Raw genomic sequence first — 19,053 nt, 5'->3', positions numbered from 1 at the left:
CAGTGTTTAGAACGTAACGACGCAAGAAACCCTTCTAAGCAGCTGAAAGCACCTAAGCAGAGATGTTAAAATAATAGGTGCAGTTCTGCTTAATATTTAAAAACTTTGAACCAGTGATGAAGGACAGGTCATGTTTTCAGGAACAGCTGCAATAAGGGTGCATCTCCAAAAGGAATTGTAGAATAGTTTGGGTTGGAAGGAATCTTGATAATCACCTCATTCCAACCTCCTGCCATGTGCAGGGACACCTTCCACTATCCCAGGTTGCTCCAAGCCCCATCCAACCTGGCCTTGGGCACTTCCAGGGTTGGAGCAGCCACAGCTGCTCTGGGCATCCTGTGCCAGGGCCTTGTAGGGTCATATTTACAGGAAAATGGACACATATTAAATGAACCAGCCTAATCTTCTGGAACTAACGAACAAAGTCATCTTTGTAAATAAAAAAGCTGATTTTTTTAGAAGAAAGAAGAAGTAGCAAAGTTGCTGACAGACATAGGGATGTCAACCTGAGTAAAATGATGGTTAGAGTATCAACCAATTAGATTAAGAAGATGCATGCTTGCCTCATGGACAAGGTAGAGCTACCAATCAAATAATGCATGACTGTGTAAACCAAGATAAGAAGTAAATATAAACAACATTTAGAAGCACAATAAACAGCTTTTGCTAGATTCATATTGAATCATGCAGAGTCCTTTGTCTTCTTTCCTCACAGTCTCACAGTCAATAATTTCTTCCTGATATCTAATTTAAAATCTTCTCCTTGAGTTTAAAACCATTCCTCCTTGTCCTAATCATAGAATATGTTAAAGTGGAAGGACCCCATCAGGGTCATCAAGTCCAACTCCCTGCTTATCAGGGTCCTACCTAAAACTAAACCACATGACTAAGAAATCTGTGCCACCTGAAGCTGAGCCTCCTCGAGAACATGATGAAGAGGTCCTTATTGCAGTGCTGGTCCTTCATGATGAGACTTCTCAAGGACTGAAGTGTTCATAGTCAAGGCAGTCCCAGTTCACCCCAAGGCAGTGGGTGCTTGCCCTGCCTGCCCGAGCAGAGCTGGTGTTGGCAGAAGGCAGTTTAGAGACACATCATCATTTTGGTTGGATTTTCAGCAAAATCACTGGGAGTTGCTACACTGAATTAATTCTCCAGGCTACAGGTCCCCAGAGGACAAGACCAACCCAGCAGTTTGTTCCTAGCAGGGCTCAGCTGGGTGATTGTGTTAGCACAGGCTGATGAATTACAGCGTGTGAGTGGGGCGGGCAAAACTGTCCCCGTGTGCCACTGGCTGTGCCTGCCACCCTCTCTCAGCTGGAGCATCACTCTCCTTATCTTGTGGTTGCCATGCCACCCTGCATCAGCAGAGTTTGTAACTTGCAGTTAGATGGGCTGGTGGTGTGCTGGAGCTGGAGTGGAAGGCCATAAGAGCAAGAGGAGAGAGAGGTGTGATGAGTCATATAAGGCCACCTTGCTTGATGACCACCCATGGGCAGCAGGAGGAGGGTGAGAGGAGCAGTGTATGCATACAATGCTGCTTCTCAGCAGTCCTCTCCCCTTCTTAATTGTTGGACTAGATGATCTTAAGGTTTCTTTCTCCTCTAAGTACTGAAAGGCTGCAATAAAGTCTCTGCAGAGCCTTCCCCAGGCTGAACAACAACTCTCTCAGCTTTTCCTCATAGGAGAGATGCTTCAGACCCCTCTAAGCAATTTTTGGTCCTCCTCCTGGGACACCTTGGTCATCTTCACAGAATCCTAGAATGTTTTGGTTTGGGAGGGACTTAAAAGATCATCCTGTTCCACCCCACTACCATGGGCAGGCACACCTTCCACTATCCCAGGTTGCTCCAAGCTCCATCCAGCCTAGGCCTGGACACTTCCAGGGATCCAGGGGCAGCCACAGCTTCTCTGGACAACCTGTGCCAGGGCCTCCCCATCCTCACAGGAAGAACTTCTTTCTAATATCTAATCTAAACCTCCCCTTTTCAAGTTTAAAACCATTCCTCCTTGTCCCATCCCTACCTGCCTGTATAAATGTCACTCTCTCTTGTTTTTATAAGCACTCTTAAGTACTGGAAGGCAGCAGTGAGGTCTCCCAGGAGCCTCTTTTCTACAGGTGAACATCCCCAGTTTCCTCAACCTGTCTTCAGAGCAGGGGGCTCCAGCCCTCAGAGCATCTCCATGGCCTCTTCTGGACTCAGTCCAGCAGGTCCATGTCTTTGGTATTGCTTGTATTGGTGTTGCTTTGGTAGCTGATGATTTATTTATTTTTAATCTTCATTGTGTGTGCAGGCGTGGGGTGCTGTTGGGTCAGTGGGGTGTAGGATGGGTCACAAGAAAAGAAGGCAAGGGCCATCCCCAGGGCAGGCAGCCAGAGAAAAGCCAGAACAACAAAACACCTCATCAGTGTTTCACCAGCCTCAGGGTGCCTTTTGGCAGAGGACTGCTCTCAGCATCTCCCCTTTAGCTGTGAGGAGACTGAGGAGGAAAGGAGGAAAAAATCTGTGACTGGACCTGCCACCCATGAGCCTGCCCTGCAGGGCTTCTCTCTCAGTGTCACACAGTGCAAAACAGGGCTGACTACGTGATGCTATTTCAGCCAGCCAGAATTGAGGGAAGGAAATATAGCAGCAGGTTCCTCTGCACTAGGAAACCGATCTGTTATTGAAATGGCTTTCTCTTTGGTGGAGTGTTTCCGGCATGGCTCCTCAGCACTGGAAATGGCTTTATCCATCTACACCTTGTTTTCCAGCATGACTTCATGGAGGTGTTGCCAGCAGTTGGTTGCTGGAGTGAATGTGAAGTGAAATAACCTGTTTCTTTCTGGTGCTTTCTGTCCTCAGATATAAATGTGCTGCTGCTTTGGAGTGGGAGCCCAGGGTTTCCTGCTGCCAAACTATCTGGCAGCTGAGCTCAGAGATAAGGGCAAGCACAGGTTGATATTTTCAATGAGTGTAAATAAAAGGCCTCATGGCACCTGCTGTCTCATATGATGCCATTCAATGAAACTTGCCCATTTGAAGAAGCCCAGCAGCACTTGAGTGGTGTGGTTGCATGGTTTGGGTGGTGACTTCCAGTTTTTGGCCATGGCAAGTAGCCACCCTCTCAGCAAAAGAGCATCTTCCACCCACTCCTTCTCCCTGCAAGCCCAAGCTGGGGACGTTGGCCCCAGGGACCTGGGAGGGAGCAACAAGCTGAAGCTCTGCAGGGCCTCCTGGCATGGTTAGTGTGTGAAGAAGTTGCCAGCTTAAGTTGTTTGGGCTCTTGTTGCAGAAACAATATTTCTGTCTGACCCCAGTTAGCAACTGATGTTTGCAAAATAAAGAAGTCAAGGCACTGGAAATACTTTCCATTCCAGCTCTTGTCTCAGCCCAAAATATTAGTATTAAAAATATTGCATCTATTATATGCAGCTAATATCTCTGCTGGCACATAAATCACCCAGGGATTTTTCATCTCCGTATTAAAAAAAAAAAAAAAAAAAAAAAAAAAGTTAACTGTGCTCTATTTTTGGGTATTTGTTAACTGTTTTGTTTCCATTTATTCCTACTACAGCCACAGCAGTCTGTCTCCAAGGGACCATCTGTGGGAAAGAAAGTTCCTAGATTGATTCAGGAGGTGTCGGGGTCATTGACAGGCATGAAGGCGCTGAGTCTCTGCTCTTTCTCTGATAATGTCTTTATTTAGCGTGACAGCCTCCAGGGCACGAGTGGACAACAGGCCTCTTTCTTTCCTTTAAACTAACATTGCTCCAGCCATTCCCGGCATTGTGCAGATGCTATGGATCTTCCTGATTTCCTGATTAAAGCTGGGGGTGTGGGTCCCCAAGCAGCCAGGGCCAAACAGCTATGTGACATCAGAGCTGCTGAAGGTGGCCCAGATCTGTGCCTCCCCCCCAGGCAGTGTGTTCCCATCCAAACTGACAAGTGAAAGCTCATCCAAGAGAAATTAAATTTTGGGAGTGAATCAGACCCTGGCACAGCTTAGCAATTCTGTGGGAGTGTTAGGGGTAACATGAAAGAGGAGGCAGGAGTGGGGGCAGGAGCAGAGAACTCCTCTTGTTGAAGGTGACCCTGCTCATTGCAGAGGGGCTTGGCTTAAATGACCTGTAAAAGGCCCCTTCCAACCCAAACCATCTATAATTCTATGAACTCTTCTGTTGACAGTGGGACAGAGTTAAGTAAACATTCAGGAAACAGTTTAGGATTGTCACTGGGTTGCAATAAATCAATTTCCAGATCAATCCTGGCTCCCAGATCTCTACATTAAATGCTATAGGCTGCTGCATCTTGTTTAAATAATTCAGTTTAATGTGTTTGATAAAGGATTCTGGCACACCTAAGCCCAAAGCATCTCTGCAGCTTGGGTTGATGTTTTACTGGATCCCTGTGTCGGAAGTAATTGCTTGCCATTGAGTTTGGGTCATCTCATATGTCTGGACAGCTGTCAGGAGATCCTGTCAAATCTTGCCTTAGCTCCTACAGGAAAGACATTTATTTCTTCACTAGAAAGCACTGGTATAAATAGGATATGGAAAAAAAAAAAAAAAAACACCCTAGGATGTCTCCTTGCTGCAGGTCAAAGAGGCACAGGGGTCTAAAGGAAGACAGCTGAACACAAAGGCAGCAGGTGGGGGCTCATTGTACTATTTAGGATGTGTCTTGGGGCACAGGACCACAGAGGGATGGTGGTGGGCTGTGTCTGTGCATCTTGGCATGGGTTTAAAGTTTATATCTCTTGGAGGATTATCAGATCTCGGGTTAACTGATCAGCCTGGGTGTATTTTTAAAGGAGGCAGCCTGGAGTCTGAAGTATAAGCTCTTTTATTGCAAAGTAGTAAAAGTTGATTCCATATTCATTCAAGCCACATTCTTACCAGTAGTCCAGGATCCGTTTGTGTTTGGGAAACATTGTGTACTGTGGTCGTGTCTTAATTTAAACTGTTTTGTCTAAACTGGACTCAGTTCCTTGTCACTGTGTTTTCCGATGGTTTTTATGTAATTCTTGCAATCTTGTTTACAGTATGCTGAGAATCCAACAACGTAATTCCAAGTAACGTAGTTTACAAAGAGAACCATTTCCAAAGAATTTCTACATGAAATCACAGCAGTGATTTCTACATCAGTCCAGGCAGTCAGCCTTGAGGTCCAGGAGGTGCCTTCCTTGCCTGTTGCCTGCTCTGTGCAACAAGGGCCTCTATCTCAACATCCCTCATGATTTGTGGCAGATCCAGCAAAGCATTAAAAGAGCTGTTTCGGAGCTATCTCACATGCCATCTGTACTTGGGATGTCTTTCCCAAGCTGGTGTTGCAAAACAGCTCCTTAAATTCCTCCTGAAGATTCATTTCCATGAAGCTTGGAAGAAAATAGCTGACTCAGGCAGCCTGTGCGGCCAAGCATTGCAGAGTGTGAGGGCTGTCCCTGGGCTCCAGCAGTACTGAGGTTTGCTTTTTTGGTGCTTTTCAGTCCATCCCAAGGGGTGTTGTGCCATGTCCCTTCAGCCCAGCTGTGCTGTCTCTGCTCCTGCAGACCAGTCTGTGCTGGTGATCCTGTGAATGGGGTTGGGAGAGGTTCATCATCCATCCATTTGCTTGTGAGTCAGTGGGAGTGTTGGATGTAAAGATACAAAATCACACTAACACAATAGTTCAGGTTCAAAGAGACCTTGAAAGCTCATCCAGTCCCATCCCCTGATATGGTTAGGGGCATCTTGCACTAGACCATGGTTGCTCAGAGCCCTATCTAACCTGGCCTTGAATGTTTCTTGGAGTAGGGCATCCAACACCTCTCTGAGCAACCTGTGCTGGTGTTTTACAACCATCACTGTGAAAATCAGTGCTGCCATGTTGGTTTATAGTGAGTCTCGTTGTGCTCTAGAGGACCAAACAAAATCATCTCTAGCAAACAAAGGCAAATGTGGTGTCCAGACCCAAAGGAAGAGTTGTCAGCAGTGATTGTACCTCAGGTGGTGACAAAGAACATTGTGCCCATGTAGGCAACTGACATGAGGGTTTCATAATGCTTTTCCCAGCAGCCAGAGACTCTGAGCCTCATCACAAACATCTCTCCCCTCACAGAGTTGTTTTGGTTGGCTGTGCTTGTCTTCTGGCGTTCACTGTGTGTTTGTAAAGATGCATACATGTAAGACTTAAAGCATGCACTTCATCTCAGCTGTTCAAAGATGGTTTTAAATCTTGATCACCACCATTTTGACAGGTGGACTTTCAAGATGCCATGTCTGTCCAGATGACGTGGGCTCAGTCTAGCAGTTGGGGTGGTCTCTACCCCTGGTGACAGAAAGGCATGAAAGAAGTGTGAATAATTTCATTTTTGTTTTCAGGAGTGAACATGACATCTTGTTCCCTTCTCATCTGAGAAAAATGCAAACAAAAATGAAACTGGAGCCAAGTGAAACCAGTTTGAGAGAGGAAGCCAAAGGGAAAACACAACACAAATCCTGTGTTCTTCATCCTTGGAGCTGGTGGTTATTGCTTTCTGTGGGGTTTTGAGGTTTTTTGATTAAATTGTGTGGAACTGTCAAGCTTATTTGAGTGTTTCCCATTCTCAGCCATAGCAAGGATAGAAAATGACCAGAGCTGGGCTGTGATGCTGCCTGCATCAAAGCAGTACTGAGTTATCATCATCCATGCATGTGCAGCATCAGAGTGTCTTTGATGGAAGTAGTCTTGCTGAAGAACACCTCTGGGTGAAGTTAGGCTACTAGAATAGAAATTCAGATCTTCTTCCTCGTTATATTAGTAACAATATTCCCCAGACATCTTGGGACCAGTTTTAGATGCTGTAAAATTCCACCAGGTTCTAACTGGGATCCTTAAGTCCCTCCAGTTTAGACCATAACATCTTTTAAATGCTCAGAGGCAGTGATGATGGGTTTTTTGGACCACAGCAGTACTGCCATGCCCAAACTCCTCCAGCAGTACCTGCTTCAGGGTACCAGTCCAGTTGTTTGTGTTCTGGCTGGAATATGCTTACTTGAGAAAGACAGGGCCTGGAGACATGAGTTTGTTCAGGGGATGTTTCAGAGGATTTGCTTCTTCCTGCCATTTCCCTCTTCAGGCTGACTTTCCTGGGCAGCTAGTTAGTGCAGCCAGGAAAAACCGACATGTTAAATTGAGAATTTTACTCTTTTGGTGATGACTCTAAGAGGGTTCCTTCTTAACTTCCCTCCCTCAATGGAAAGTTGTGTTGAGATTTTCAGAAAGAAGGTGAGAGAGGTGTCCTGACATCCCACAGAGTGAGCCCCACCAGTCTACTTGCAAGAGCAGCTGCTGAGTTCTGTGGGGATGCTCTGCTTCCCCAGCCCTGAGGGGTGTCATGAACAGGAGACATCTGGGGTTATCATGGAAATGGAAGGTCCCACAGAGTCCATTCCTACAGCAGATCCTGGGAGTGTCCCAGGCCAGGTTGTATGGGACTTGGAGCACCCTGATGTAGTGGAAGGTGTCCCTGCCCATGGCAGGGAGGTGGAACTGAATGATCTTTAAGGTCCCTTCCGAAACAAACCGTTCTGTGATTCTGTGATCTTAATCCGTCCCTTGCAACAACAGTTACTAATTAGTTGCAGACATGTTAATAGCAAAGCTGATGATGAGATACTCCCTAGACTTAGCTTTATATTCCTGATCCTCACACAGAGATCAGACCCTGCCCAAGCAAACAAAAGGGTGTAGAGAAACTTACTCTGTCAAATGCAGTGAGAAATTCATTCATGCACTAGAAGGATGCAAGAGATGGAGAAGGTTTGACCTTGGTTCTTCATTCTCAACCTCTTGCCTGAGTGTCCGCAAGTCCATATTAGTTGTTAAGTTACTGGGTAGCCCTGGCAATGCCCACCAGGTATTCTGCTCTGCACAAAAGCAGGACTAAATCAGAATTTCTGATTTGCAAGGAGCTTATGGTATCTTGGAGGGTTTGTGCCGTAGGGAAGTTGGCTGAGATTGAGGGCAGGTATCCAGTCAGGTTCTCCAAAGGCAGGAACCAGCATGTGCAGAGGTCTGGTCTCTCAGTCTCAGGATGGGATTTCAGTCTGTTTGGCCATACAAGGTGCTCTGCATCATGGGGTAATTGTCTTAAGTGCCACTTTAAATGTATACAATCTGAGAATTGTTTAGGTGGGGAAAGACCTCTTAGACCTTCGAGTCTAACCTTTCTCCCAGCACTGCCAAGATGGCCACTGAGCCATGTCCCCAGATGCCACAAATCTCTCCAGGGATGGGGACTCCACTGCTGCCCTGAGCAGCTGTGCCAGGGCAAGACATCCCTTTCAATTAAGGAATTTTCCCAATATCCAATCTAAGCCTCACGTGGCACAGCTGGAGGTCATTTCCTTTATCGTGTCCCTTGTTCCCTGAGAAAAGAGCCCGACACCTACCTGGCTGCATCCTCCTGTCAGAGCCAGTAGGTCCCTTCTGAGCCTCCTTTGGTTCAGGCTGAGCCCCTTTCCCAGCTCCCTCAGCTTCCCCTCATGGCACCAGTGCTCTGATGTAACTCCTCACCTCTCAGTGTTTGTAGGAATTGCTCACCCAGATTTCTGTGCAGCCACCAGGAGAATACAGCCCTGCATTGTCCTCCAGCTCCCCACATACCAGACAAATGGTGGGGGCTCTCAAAAGACTCATCTGGCTGGTGGGGATATGGGCAAGGCTGACAGGACAGAGCAACTGTGTTTTAGACCACAGCTGTCCACGTGTCTAGAGTTATTTTCCCCAGACTTGTGCCTTCCTGCTCCTTTCCTTGGGAGCAAGCGATGTAGTAAAAACTTGCAGGAATCATGTACTTCTAAGCACGTAGGCTGGTAATCACCAAGACAGCTGAAGCCTTAGATTTGTTTGCGTAGGCTTCTCCAACAGAACAGACATTTGTCAGATCTAAATTCTGTTGAAAGGTATCTCATTTAGTTAATTAAATAAAAAAAAATGGGTGGAGAAACAATAGCAGAAGCAATACCATCCTATTTCCAGCTTGGCAACCCAGACTGTCTCCCCTTGGTTTTTTAGTACTTTTGCAATTTCTTTGTGACTCTTAATGTCTCTTTAATTTCCATGTTGTCTGATGGCCAAATCCCACTGAAGTCAGGGGGAGTTTTGAACGGAATTGGAATTTGGCCTTTGAAGTGAAAATAGTTATTTAATGTTAAATGGAGTCAAGAGATAAGAAACCATTGTACTGTCCAGATGCTTTTTCTTGTAGCTGAATTACAGTTCCCTGCAAGGCACTGCATCCTTATGGCTAAGGATGAGCAGAGGGGGACAGAGGAGGATTTCCCAGTAACTTTTTCCCAGCAGCATTTTTCTGGGGTGAATTCTTGCTGTTCTTTGAGGTGTCACTGTGTGAGTCAAGCTTCAGCTGTGCTTCCCTTCAGCATCCCAACCCTAAAAGCCTGGGTTGGGATGTGCATTTGGGTGCTTCCCCAGCCTGGTTCCCTGGGCTTGGCATGTCACCCCAAGGCACCATCTTGGGACATCACCTTAAGCTGCCATCTGAGCACCTTCAGTGCTGCCCTTGAACAAGCACAAAGTTGTTTCTAACAACCCACAGTGGGAGTGTTGAAGGACATCCAGTTCCCCATTTTTGTCCTTTCCTGGGGCTCTCTGCGTCCCAGCACCTTCCTTGGTCACACCTAAGATCAAACGTGGATCGTCCCAACCTCCCAGGCTTTGAGATGCTGTGCAGTCAAGAAAGTTTTAAGATCTGAGCCCTGTTCTCCCTGCTTTGGCTCTTCTTCCCTGCAGATCCTATTTCTTCTTGGCTTTTCTTCTTCGCTGGGGTGTTGGGAAGATAAAAGCACACAACGAGTCTTTGCCTGAATGCTGGATGATTGTCTAGACCCCTGACTGCTGCCAAGTCACAGACATTGCTCCTTGTTTGCCATTCCCCTTCCTTTGCCTTTTATTTCTTGCGATTTTTTTCCCCAAAAACTTTTTTAACTCTGGAGTTTTCCACCCTTTGGCTAGTGACTGCAGAGCTTTGGTCTGTGTTTGCTCTGCCCCTTGCCATGGGGACATCATCTTGTAGCTGTGTTGTGGAGGGGCAGGGCTGCCTGTTCTCTCCCCATCCTGTTGCAACAGCCTCAAAATGAACAATCTTGCACATTCCACATTGGCTTAACTAGGTGGTTTTTTAGTCTTAAACCTTTTTTCATTCATAGCCCTTAAACACAAAGAGTTTGCTTTATAATATCATCACCTCTTTAGAAAAAAACTGTCCCTGCATGCATTTCTTCCAGGAATTTATGGCCAAGTTTGGTTCCCTGTTCATTTCTAGGCATTTTCCCTTGCTTCTGAAATTATAGCCGTGTCTTTGTGCAACTGCTGTAATTCCTGTGCAATATTTACAAATTAAATAAAGTAGCAGGCTGGCTTATAAGCCAAGACTTGAAGTGCAACCAAACAGTTAAACTCGGATGTCTGAGAGAAGAGCAAAACCACAGAAAGTAAAACTCTTGTACACTTGGGCCTGTGAGGGCTTAGAACCAGATAAGGTTTTTAACTAACTTTTATTTTGACATTCCCCTTTTAATAAGCATTGCTTTTTACAAAGCGGTTTGTGTGATTGCATTACTGAGAGGAAACAAAGAAATGCCAGGAAAACTTGATGTGGAGAATCTGTACTCATAAAATGCTTGTAGGCTCCAACAAACAGGAAAGCTTTTCCCATCTCCTTTTTCTTTTTTTTTTTTTTTTTTAATTCCCTGCCATTCAGTTTGCAAGGGGAAAAAAAAAAAGAAAAAAAAAAAAAACACCACACACTGAATATCTCAGAAAAACGGATCTGGTGGTCTGAGAGTAAACAGAAATTCCTTCCAGTGCTGTGAACAAGCCTCTTCGTCCCACGTTTGTTAAACATGAGTCCTCACTCTTTATGGTTAAAAGCCAGTTGGCCTCAGAAAATAGGTTTTGACTCCTGGGAATGCCAAGGAATACAGATTCTGTGGCAGATGGCTTTGGCAGGCAGGGTTGGAGGCTGCTGACCATTGAAATGTATTTGTGAATGGCTGCTTCCTTCGTCCCAGCGCCCTTAGCTGAGCAGTGCCAGTGATGAAAATAAAACTAATTGCTGTGGGATGGGTTTAAAGTAAACACTGCCATTTATCCAGATTGGGGTGGGGGTTTGGGATGAGGGATGAGGCTGACCAGGGGTTTTATCATGACTACAAAACCAGTATGGAGGCAAACCACTGTGGTCATCACAGCGCTCAGAGTTGTGTCCTTGTTTTTGGGGGGTGATACTGGGGACGTGTCCTCTGTCACCCTCCAGCACTGCTCCCAGCAGCCTTGTAAAAGAGCTGGGCATTAAAACATCCCACGGGCTCTCAGAGCCAAGACTAGTATCAAAGAGGCAGCAGGCAGGGGATGCCAGCATGCTTAGGGTAACCCTGGTGAAGAGCCAGCCCTGGTGAAGGCAGCCAGTGCCAGGACCATCTCCATCTTAGGTGCATACTGGATGATGGCATTCCAGCTCTGCCTTCCCTGCTGGGGACAGCCACGCTGCAGCCTGTTTGGAAATCTGAGATGCCTGAGACTGCCAAAGCATTTCTTCCATTCAACTCTTGTTTTTTTGGGGATTTGCCATCTCGACTACCGGTTATGGCCAGCACTCAGGGGCTTGCTCACTCTTTCTGAGAAGTTGTAGTCTCTTGAGAAAACCCTTTGGGGGCAATTCCTCCTCTTTGTGGCTGTTGGATTTCCACATTATCCCTTTGGAGCTCTGTGCTCATAGGCCTCTCCCTGGAGGTTGTGGTCCTGGATGCCGTGCCCTCCATGCTGCCAGAGCCAAGTATGGTCCTCTTTTCATCTGTGTGTCCTATCCAGTGCTGCAGGAAATGTCTAAAATAAGACCAAACGAAACCATTTGGTGTGGGCAGATGACCAGTTTACTTAGTGTCTTGCTTTTTAGTTAATTTTTTTCCACTTAGAAATTCCTGGTACACTTAAAATCGCTCACTGCAAACCCATGCAGCAGTGTGCCATGTCAGCAGGCAAGAGGAGAAAGTGATGCTGTAGGTCAGGTGTATCAGGAGCTCTAAAGCCTTCAGAAAAAAAAAAAAATCTCCTGGTATTTCTTGCCTACCTGGCTTGCTGCTGCTGTTTTTCCTGGTTAGTGTGGAAGTAACACAGAAACCTTGGAGAATTTAACCCAGAAACCTGGAAGAATTTTTCCTGGGAACCAAAGTCAGGTTGTCAAACTTCACAAAAACTTTCAGCTGCAATATGACTGTCACTGAAAGAAATTTAGAGGCATGAGTTGTTAGATGGCAATAAAATTCCCTCCCTTTTTGTGGTCCCCTGCCAAGGGCCAAGCTGTTTGGTGGGATAAATATGTTGACCCAACAGAACCACGAAGGCAGCCTCATCTTTTCCTGCTGCACTCATTTAAACAAGAAAATGCAAAATGATGGTGGGAAGTGGCTTTGGTGGTTCCTGGGAGCAGAGGAACTACAGGACACTTGAGGAGTGAGGAATGAGGCTTGAGAATTAGTTCAGGTCCCTGTCCTACAGCTTCCCAGGCCTGATACTGATGCAGAACTTTCTTCGATTCTCTTCCACTTCTTTTTTTTAATTCCCTGCCATTCAATTCGCAAAATAAAAAAACAAACAAACAAACCAAAAAACCTGTTTGGTTTCCACCCAATAGGAGTTAAAACCTATTTTTTGAGGCTGATTATCCTTTCAGCGAATTTTCCTTTACTTTTCCAGGCGACAGCAGAGGCTTCCCAGCGGGAACAAGTCTCAGCAGCACACGGATCATCAGCAGGGTGGCACCAAGCATAACAGGGACCACCAGAAACTCTACCAAGGGGGCCAAGCCCCTCACTCCTCGGGCAGGACGGGCCACCACGGCTACAGCCAGAACCGGCGATGGCACCACAACCAGAAGCACTCTCCCAACGACAAGGAGACGCACAGGAACGCCAAAGAGACTGAGAACCTGAAAATCGAGGACAGCTCGGCGTGCACGGCGCACGTTCCCCCCGAGGCGCCGCGCGGCCCCGAGGCCCCCGAGAAGCCGTGCCAGCAGTACGGCCCCGAGCCCGAGACCAAGAGGAAAGACAGCACCCACGACAGGCCCAAGATCAACTTGCTTCAGTCTTCTAAAGACAGGCTGAGGAGGAGGCTAAAAGAAAAGGTATCATTTCTGGAGTTGCTCTTTTTCTGGTAGACTGGCCGTCGGTTGTTCTCTATGCAAAGGGTGGGGTGGGCTCAAGGGATCTTTCCATCAGTGCTCCCAACTTGCCTTAATCCCCCAGTGTCAGCTCTTCTCTTAAGGTGTTTTTATGCTTCTTCAAGAGGCCTTTTATTGAAAGGATTGAGGCTCTGAGCTTGACCTCTTGGTTGAGGTTGCTACCAGCTTGAGTTCTCCAAAACTCTCCCCTTTTCCATGGGAGAAGGCTGAGCTCCCTCCTGGTCTGAACAGATGAGCTTCCTCCTGGTCTGAAGAGCTCAGTCACTTTGCAAAAAAAAAATATCTAAAAAAGGCAATTTGTCTCTGCAACTACAGAGCTAAATCCCAAACTTTGACTCTTGACTGCTGAATAGTTGGACTCCGCTGCTTTAAAGCTGATATCCATTTATCTCTGCAATGAATTGAAATGCCCTTATCTTCCCCCTTCCTTCCAACAACCCAACAATAACAAAAGTATTGCATGCAAGTGACGGAGGAGAAATCCTTTTTGGAAACAATATTCAGCCACAGATTTCTGAGGAATTTGGAGATTATATCTCCATTTGCCCCCTGTGAAACTCAGATTCTTTCTCTTGAGATTCTTTTGTCAGACTGTGAAAAGCATCCATGGGGTTATCTCTAATGAGATTTCCAAAATACAGAGCAAAAATAACCTGAACATATACAATTCCATGGGAGTGCATGTTGGAAATGTATACCTTTGAATGCATGAGCATTTACTATTTCTGGATGTGGCATGAGGGGGAGTAAGAGATTTTGTTAGTTATTTTTATGTTCTTTAAAGCAATGGGAGTATAGTAGAGACTTTCAGGGTATTCATTTTAAAGTACTTCTCAGAAATTTAGAGTCTTGTAAGAATGAAAATCTCATCAGCACCCACTCTTGGGTGGGTGTTGTCAATGCAACCTGATGGGAGGTTTGGACAACTCCCTTGGGGATTGGGTTTGTCCAGAAAATTGCTAGAGGGTTGTAATGTATAAGATTGAGCTGGAGGGGTAGAGGAGAGCAGATCAGAACCAGCAGGATGCATGCCTGACACTGGGGAAAAAGGAACAAATGCTCAATAAAATGTTGAAAAGAAGCAATAATTTCTGTGGTAATGGTGGGAAGCGAAAAATGTAACAGCCAAGAGATGGAAAAGTCTTTAGAATGCTGGGATCATGTGACATCTTTGATCTCAATTTACGTCATTCAGTATGTATTAAAAATATATTTATAATCATATATATATTATATGTGTTTATATTTATGTATTTTATATTGAAATATATATAAAATATATTTTGTGGGATTGTTGTCGGAAGATTTTGCAAACATCAGGACACTTTCTAAAGAGAAGCAAAAAAATGTCCATTATCATGATGTCACAGACACCAGAAACTGGCCCAAGATGCCAAAGGTGGTCAGACTTTGGCATCCTGGCTCAGGACCCTCAAGGACATCTCCTCCTTGAGCTGGGGGATAGGACTTTGGGATTGAGTGGTGTGGGAATGGAGAAAGGGGACATTTTTGGGGTAGCATGCATGTGCTTGTGCTTTCTAATGCTGAGATTATATCACTGTGCCACTAAAAGATGCTTTGTCTTTTCTCTCTCTCTGTTTGTCCTCCCAATCCCCTTCCCCCTTTGCTCTTTGTGCAAGGACATGGGCTGATATATCTGTTTTTTCCTTGTGTAACAGACGCCTTGTCTTTCCCTTTTCACGGACCAGGACGAAGTCACGGTGGAAACCACCGACCCTGAAAAGAATAAAATGGACAAATTAATTGAAATTCTCAACAGCATGAGGAACAACAGCAGTGACGTTGACTCCAAGCTCACCACCTTCATGGAGGAGGCCCAGAACTCCACCAACTCTGAGGAGATGCTGGGGGAGATAGTCAAGACTATCTACCAGAAAGCGGTGACAGACCGCAGCTTTGCTTCCACAGCAGCCAAGCTCTGTGACAAAATGGCCCTCTTCATGGTGGAAGGAACCAAATTCCGGAGTCTGCTCCTCAACATGTTGCAGGTAATGAGATGAAGTCAGTTGTTCAGGCGCCTGTAGCATCATCTCAGCTGGTCTTACCATTTCTTTGGAGCTGAGCTGTTACCAAATTCCTTTTGAACCCCATCAATGAGTTCAGGTTGCATCTGTTGCTTTGCCTGTACACATCTTTAATGGTTACTATAGATAATGTGACACTGAGGGCATTTTCAAGGTACTCCTCATGTTCATTTCATGAACTCTACATGGAATTGTGGCATCTCACACTAGGGCCTGTCTGAGTAATGAGTTCAGTTGCTTGAGGCAGCATCTCCATGGCACAAAAAGAAATGAACTGAGAGGGTCTCTGAGTGAAAGCTGTTAGAGTGGAGGGTCCATCTCAGCACCAGCAACACCAAGACAAGTCCCTGATGGTCTTAGACACCAGGATGGTCCCTGAGTGGGCTTTTGCTTGCATCAGCTGGCTGAAGGGCTTGATTCTGGTTTCTGATTGCAAACAAAACTGAAATAATTGCATATTTCCTCACTACTCTGGGTGACTTGTTTATTGGTATGTGGAGAACTGGTTGGTTGTTCTGCTCCAAAACCATCAGTGTCAGCAAAGTTGCAGAGGGGAAGAAAAGGCAGTGGCTCTGATAACTAGTCTGTGAGGTTAATGGTTGGACTTGCTGGTCTTGGAGATCTTTTCCAGCCTGGATGATTTTATAATAATGTTGGATGATGAGAAAAAAGGGCTCTACTCAATGGCTCATGGTCTGCTGAGAGGAGTGTGTTTTACTGCAGTGCCACCATCAGAGGCTGTTTTCTGGGAGGGTGTCACGTGCACCTCCAATTTTCTGCCTCTAGAGATGGAGTTGAGACCACAAATTTCCATCCTTAATTTAAGGTGCATTTCCGTGTGGCTGTTCCCTCACACACACATCTCATCTGTGGGACATACAGAGTTCACATTTTGTTTCTCTGCTCTCCACGCAAGTCTGTTGCTCAGCATCACTCCAGTTTTTGACTCATCTTCTTGTTCTTCTTGTTGGAGGTGCTCTCTTGGATGCTGTGCCTGGCTGCCCGTATTTTTAGCTGGCTTTGGGACAACAGAGCAAGCAGGGAAATAAAGAGTAAAATAAAACAGTGAAAATCAATATCAGATAATTCTGCACAGTGACTGGTCCAACCTTGTTTCTCTCATTGCTGTATGTGGATGTCAAACACAACATCTCTCCCCGTGCCCACTCCCCCCTGCAAAGCTCTTGGTCAGCATACACATCTGCCCATTACCTGTGCCAGGTGATGGGTTTTTTTCCAGATGAGTATTTCCAAAGGGATTATCAATCAGAATGAGGGAAATTGCAGACAGAATCAGTCCCAGAATTAGCAGCAAGGGGCTGGAGGGAGCTCTAAACCTGCTGCACATCCCATTCTTCCCATACCGGATCACTCTTGGATCTTTCCCTGTTAGGCTGAACAATCTAAGAATAAAGTCCAGGGATGATGGCCAGGGAGCAGCAGGGTGTTAGCCCAAAATTGATGGCAGTCCTGGGAGGAACTCTTCCAGTTTGCTTTATTCTCTTCCCCCAGCAGCTCCACCCATGCGAACAGACCCAGTAAACTGATTTATACTGCAGCATCCTGTGCAAGACTGAGTGGCTTCCCATTCAGCTCTTCACAGCATGAATGTAGGATAAATAATATATCTCCTATCTCCAGAGAGACTCAAAGTGCTTCCCAGGAACATGCAGCCAGACACAGTGTGATGGGAGGGTTGTGGAGAGCTGGGGAGGAATGAAGTGCAGAGAGGGAGCGGGGTGTGCCGATGACCGAGTTCATGTGCTGAGGCACAGAGAAATATGCAAAAGGGATTTTTGTTCAGCCCCTAACTGCACATCTTTTATAAATGTCTTGATGGGGCAGAAGGTAACAGATCACTAGAGGTCAGAAGCAAAGTGCTGTGTGAAATTAAATAATTTAACATTTCCTTTCTGGTAGTAAATGGTTTTGACGTTCTCCGAGCACTGTTTCGTTTTCTAAACAAAACAATCAGATGCACTCAAACTGATTCATAAATACTTTGGTCAAGCCCTAAACCAGGAATATTTTGAGGTATTTGGGTCTGATAGCCCTGGCTGGAGACAGAGCCAGGTATGAGGCACCAAAGAGCCACTGCAGCTGCCTTGGTGTGAAATAAAGAGGTTGATTATCAATATCAGTATGGTATGTTGGAACTGATACAATATATTATCAGTATTAATAAGGCATCTGGATATTATGTCATGTTACAGAGTAATATGAAAATCCTATTGACGTATGATATATTAATACATTGATATCAATTATTGTAACAGACACCATATGTATACATATATATATACACACACATATATGTATCCATATAAATCCATGTATTATAATCGTATTTTTATATGACTGATGATAGAACATTTACCAGCTACAGTCCTGGCCTTTCCACCATCAGATACTTTCCACCAGCCATTTTTAGATAATTTCCCGTTAATTAAAAAAGAAAAAAAACAAACCTTTAATAAAACGCTTGCTGCAGAGCAGGATTTGTGTCTCTCTAGCACCTTTCAGACTAATCTGATCCCCGGGCATAAGGAGCTCGGCTTGCTGGGCCCCGGCGAGCTGGGGAATTACTGTGCCGGGGTGTGATAAATCGGGATCAGCGTGATCCCTCCCTGTGCTGCTGGCGCCTAGGGCTGCTCCACTCACCCCACATCTGCTCCCGGCAGATGCTCCTGTTTTGTAGGGCCTTGTTTGTCCCTTTCCCTCAGCACTGCAATGTCCCTGTCCCTCAGCAACAGCTCACCCCCACCAGGGGAGTTCAGGAATTGGTGCATGAACCTGTTGAGGTGCCCTCTCAGCGTGGTTGTACCTATAGACAGCATCCCTTTACCTGTAGACAGCATCCTTTAAGGTCCTGCTGGACCTTAAAACAAGCAGCAAGGGTTTGTTGGGGTTTTTTTCTCCCTGGAAAACAGGCAGTAAACTGTCTTTTTAATCTGGCTCCTCTTCTATTTTCAGCTGTTGACAAGGTGCTCATGCTCAAGGGTTGCATATGTTCACAGCTTATCTTAGGGCACTTGGTTTGATCCCAAAAGAGATGCCAGTGCTGCAGCATGAGGGTGTTGTCACATCATCCCCCTCCCTGCCAGCAGCTCCTCTGAAGATCTTCCCTACAGCCAGCATGGTCCACTTCATCCTCTAAGAGGATCCATCAAGAAAACTTTGGTGTGAATTTATCCTTTACTCTGTGTTTTGGTCTAGAACCTTGGCTAAGTCTTGAATTTGGGTGCTGCCTACCTCTCAGGAAAAGAGATGTGAAAAGGGGAGCCACAGGGTGGACAGCTGATAGAGCTGCCCTGTGGGAGCTTGGCACTGGAGGGATCATTTGACATCTGGGTTGTCCAGCCCTGGCACAGGCTGCCCAAACAAGTTGTGGAGGCACCACTCCTGCGGGGATTTAAAATCTGCTTGGATGTGGCACCAGGGAACATGAGTCAGTGGTGGCCTTGGCAGTGCTGAGGGAATAGGTGGACTTGATGGATCTTAGAAGGCTTTTCCAACCTAAACAAGTCTGTAGTTCTGTATTCGAGTTTGATTTTCTCACTGAGTTTGGTTTGGTGTTTTGGTAGCAAGAGTGATTTTGAGCTGTGTGAGCCCTTGGATTCGGCCTAGGTGAGCTGTGCCTGGAGAGCTTGGATGGCTGGGGACATGAAAGAACATCATAGTGGACATATAGACAATTTCTTCATGCCTCTAGAAATACCTTCTTAATTAATACTTTGAAAGTAATTCTCCTGCAAGAGGTTTTTGCTTGTCATAGTCATAGTTTCACTCACTGGCATGTCCAGGC

General features: G+C 45.8%; 1 protein-coding gene across 2 annotated transcripts in view; it reads left to right on the top strand.

Moving 5' to 3' along the window:
• CTIF (cap binding complex dependent translation initiation factor) overlaps positions 1 to 19,053 on the top strand; it is a 117,736-nt gene that overhangs the window by 64,216 nt on the left and 34,467 nt on the right. The window contains exons 7-8 of one of the 2 annotated variants that reach the window (XM_083883288.1): positions 12,717 to 13,146; positions 14,913 to 15,212. In XM_083883288.1, the coding sequence (XP_083739414.1) occupies positions 12,717 to 13,146; positions 14,913 to 15,212 (730 nt within the window). Of the gene's footprint in view, positions 1 to 12,716; positions 13,147 to 14,882; positions 15,213 to 19,053 lie in introns of both variants that reach the window. The other variant, XM_083883287.1, reaches the window with a different exon arrangement.

The sequence above is a fragment of the Zosterops lateralis genome (genome assembly GCF_965231275.1).
Source record: "Zosterops lateralis genome assembly, chromosome: Z".
In the NCBI taxonomy this organism is placed as follows: domain Eukaryota; kingdom Metazoa; phylum Chordata; class Aves; order Passeriformes; family Zosteropidae; genus Zosterops; species Zosterops lateralis.
This window is presented reverse-complemented; position numbering and strand designations above follow the sequence as displayed.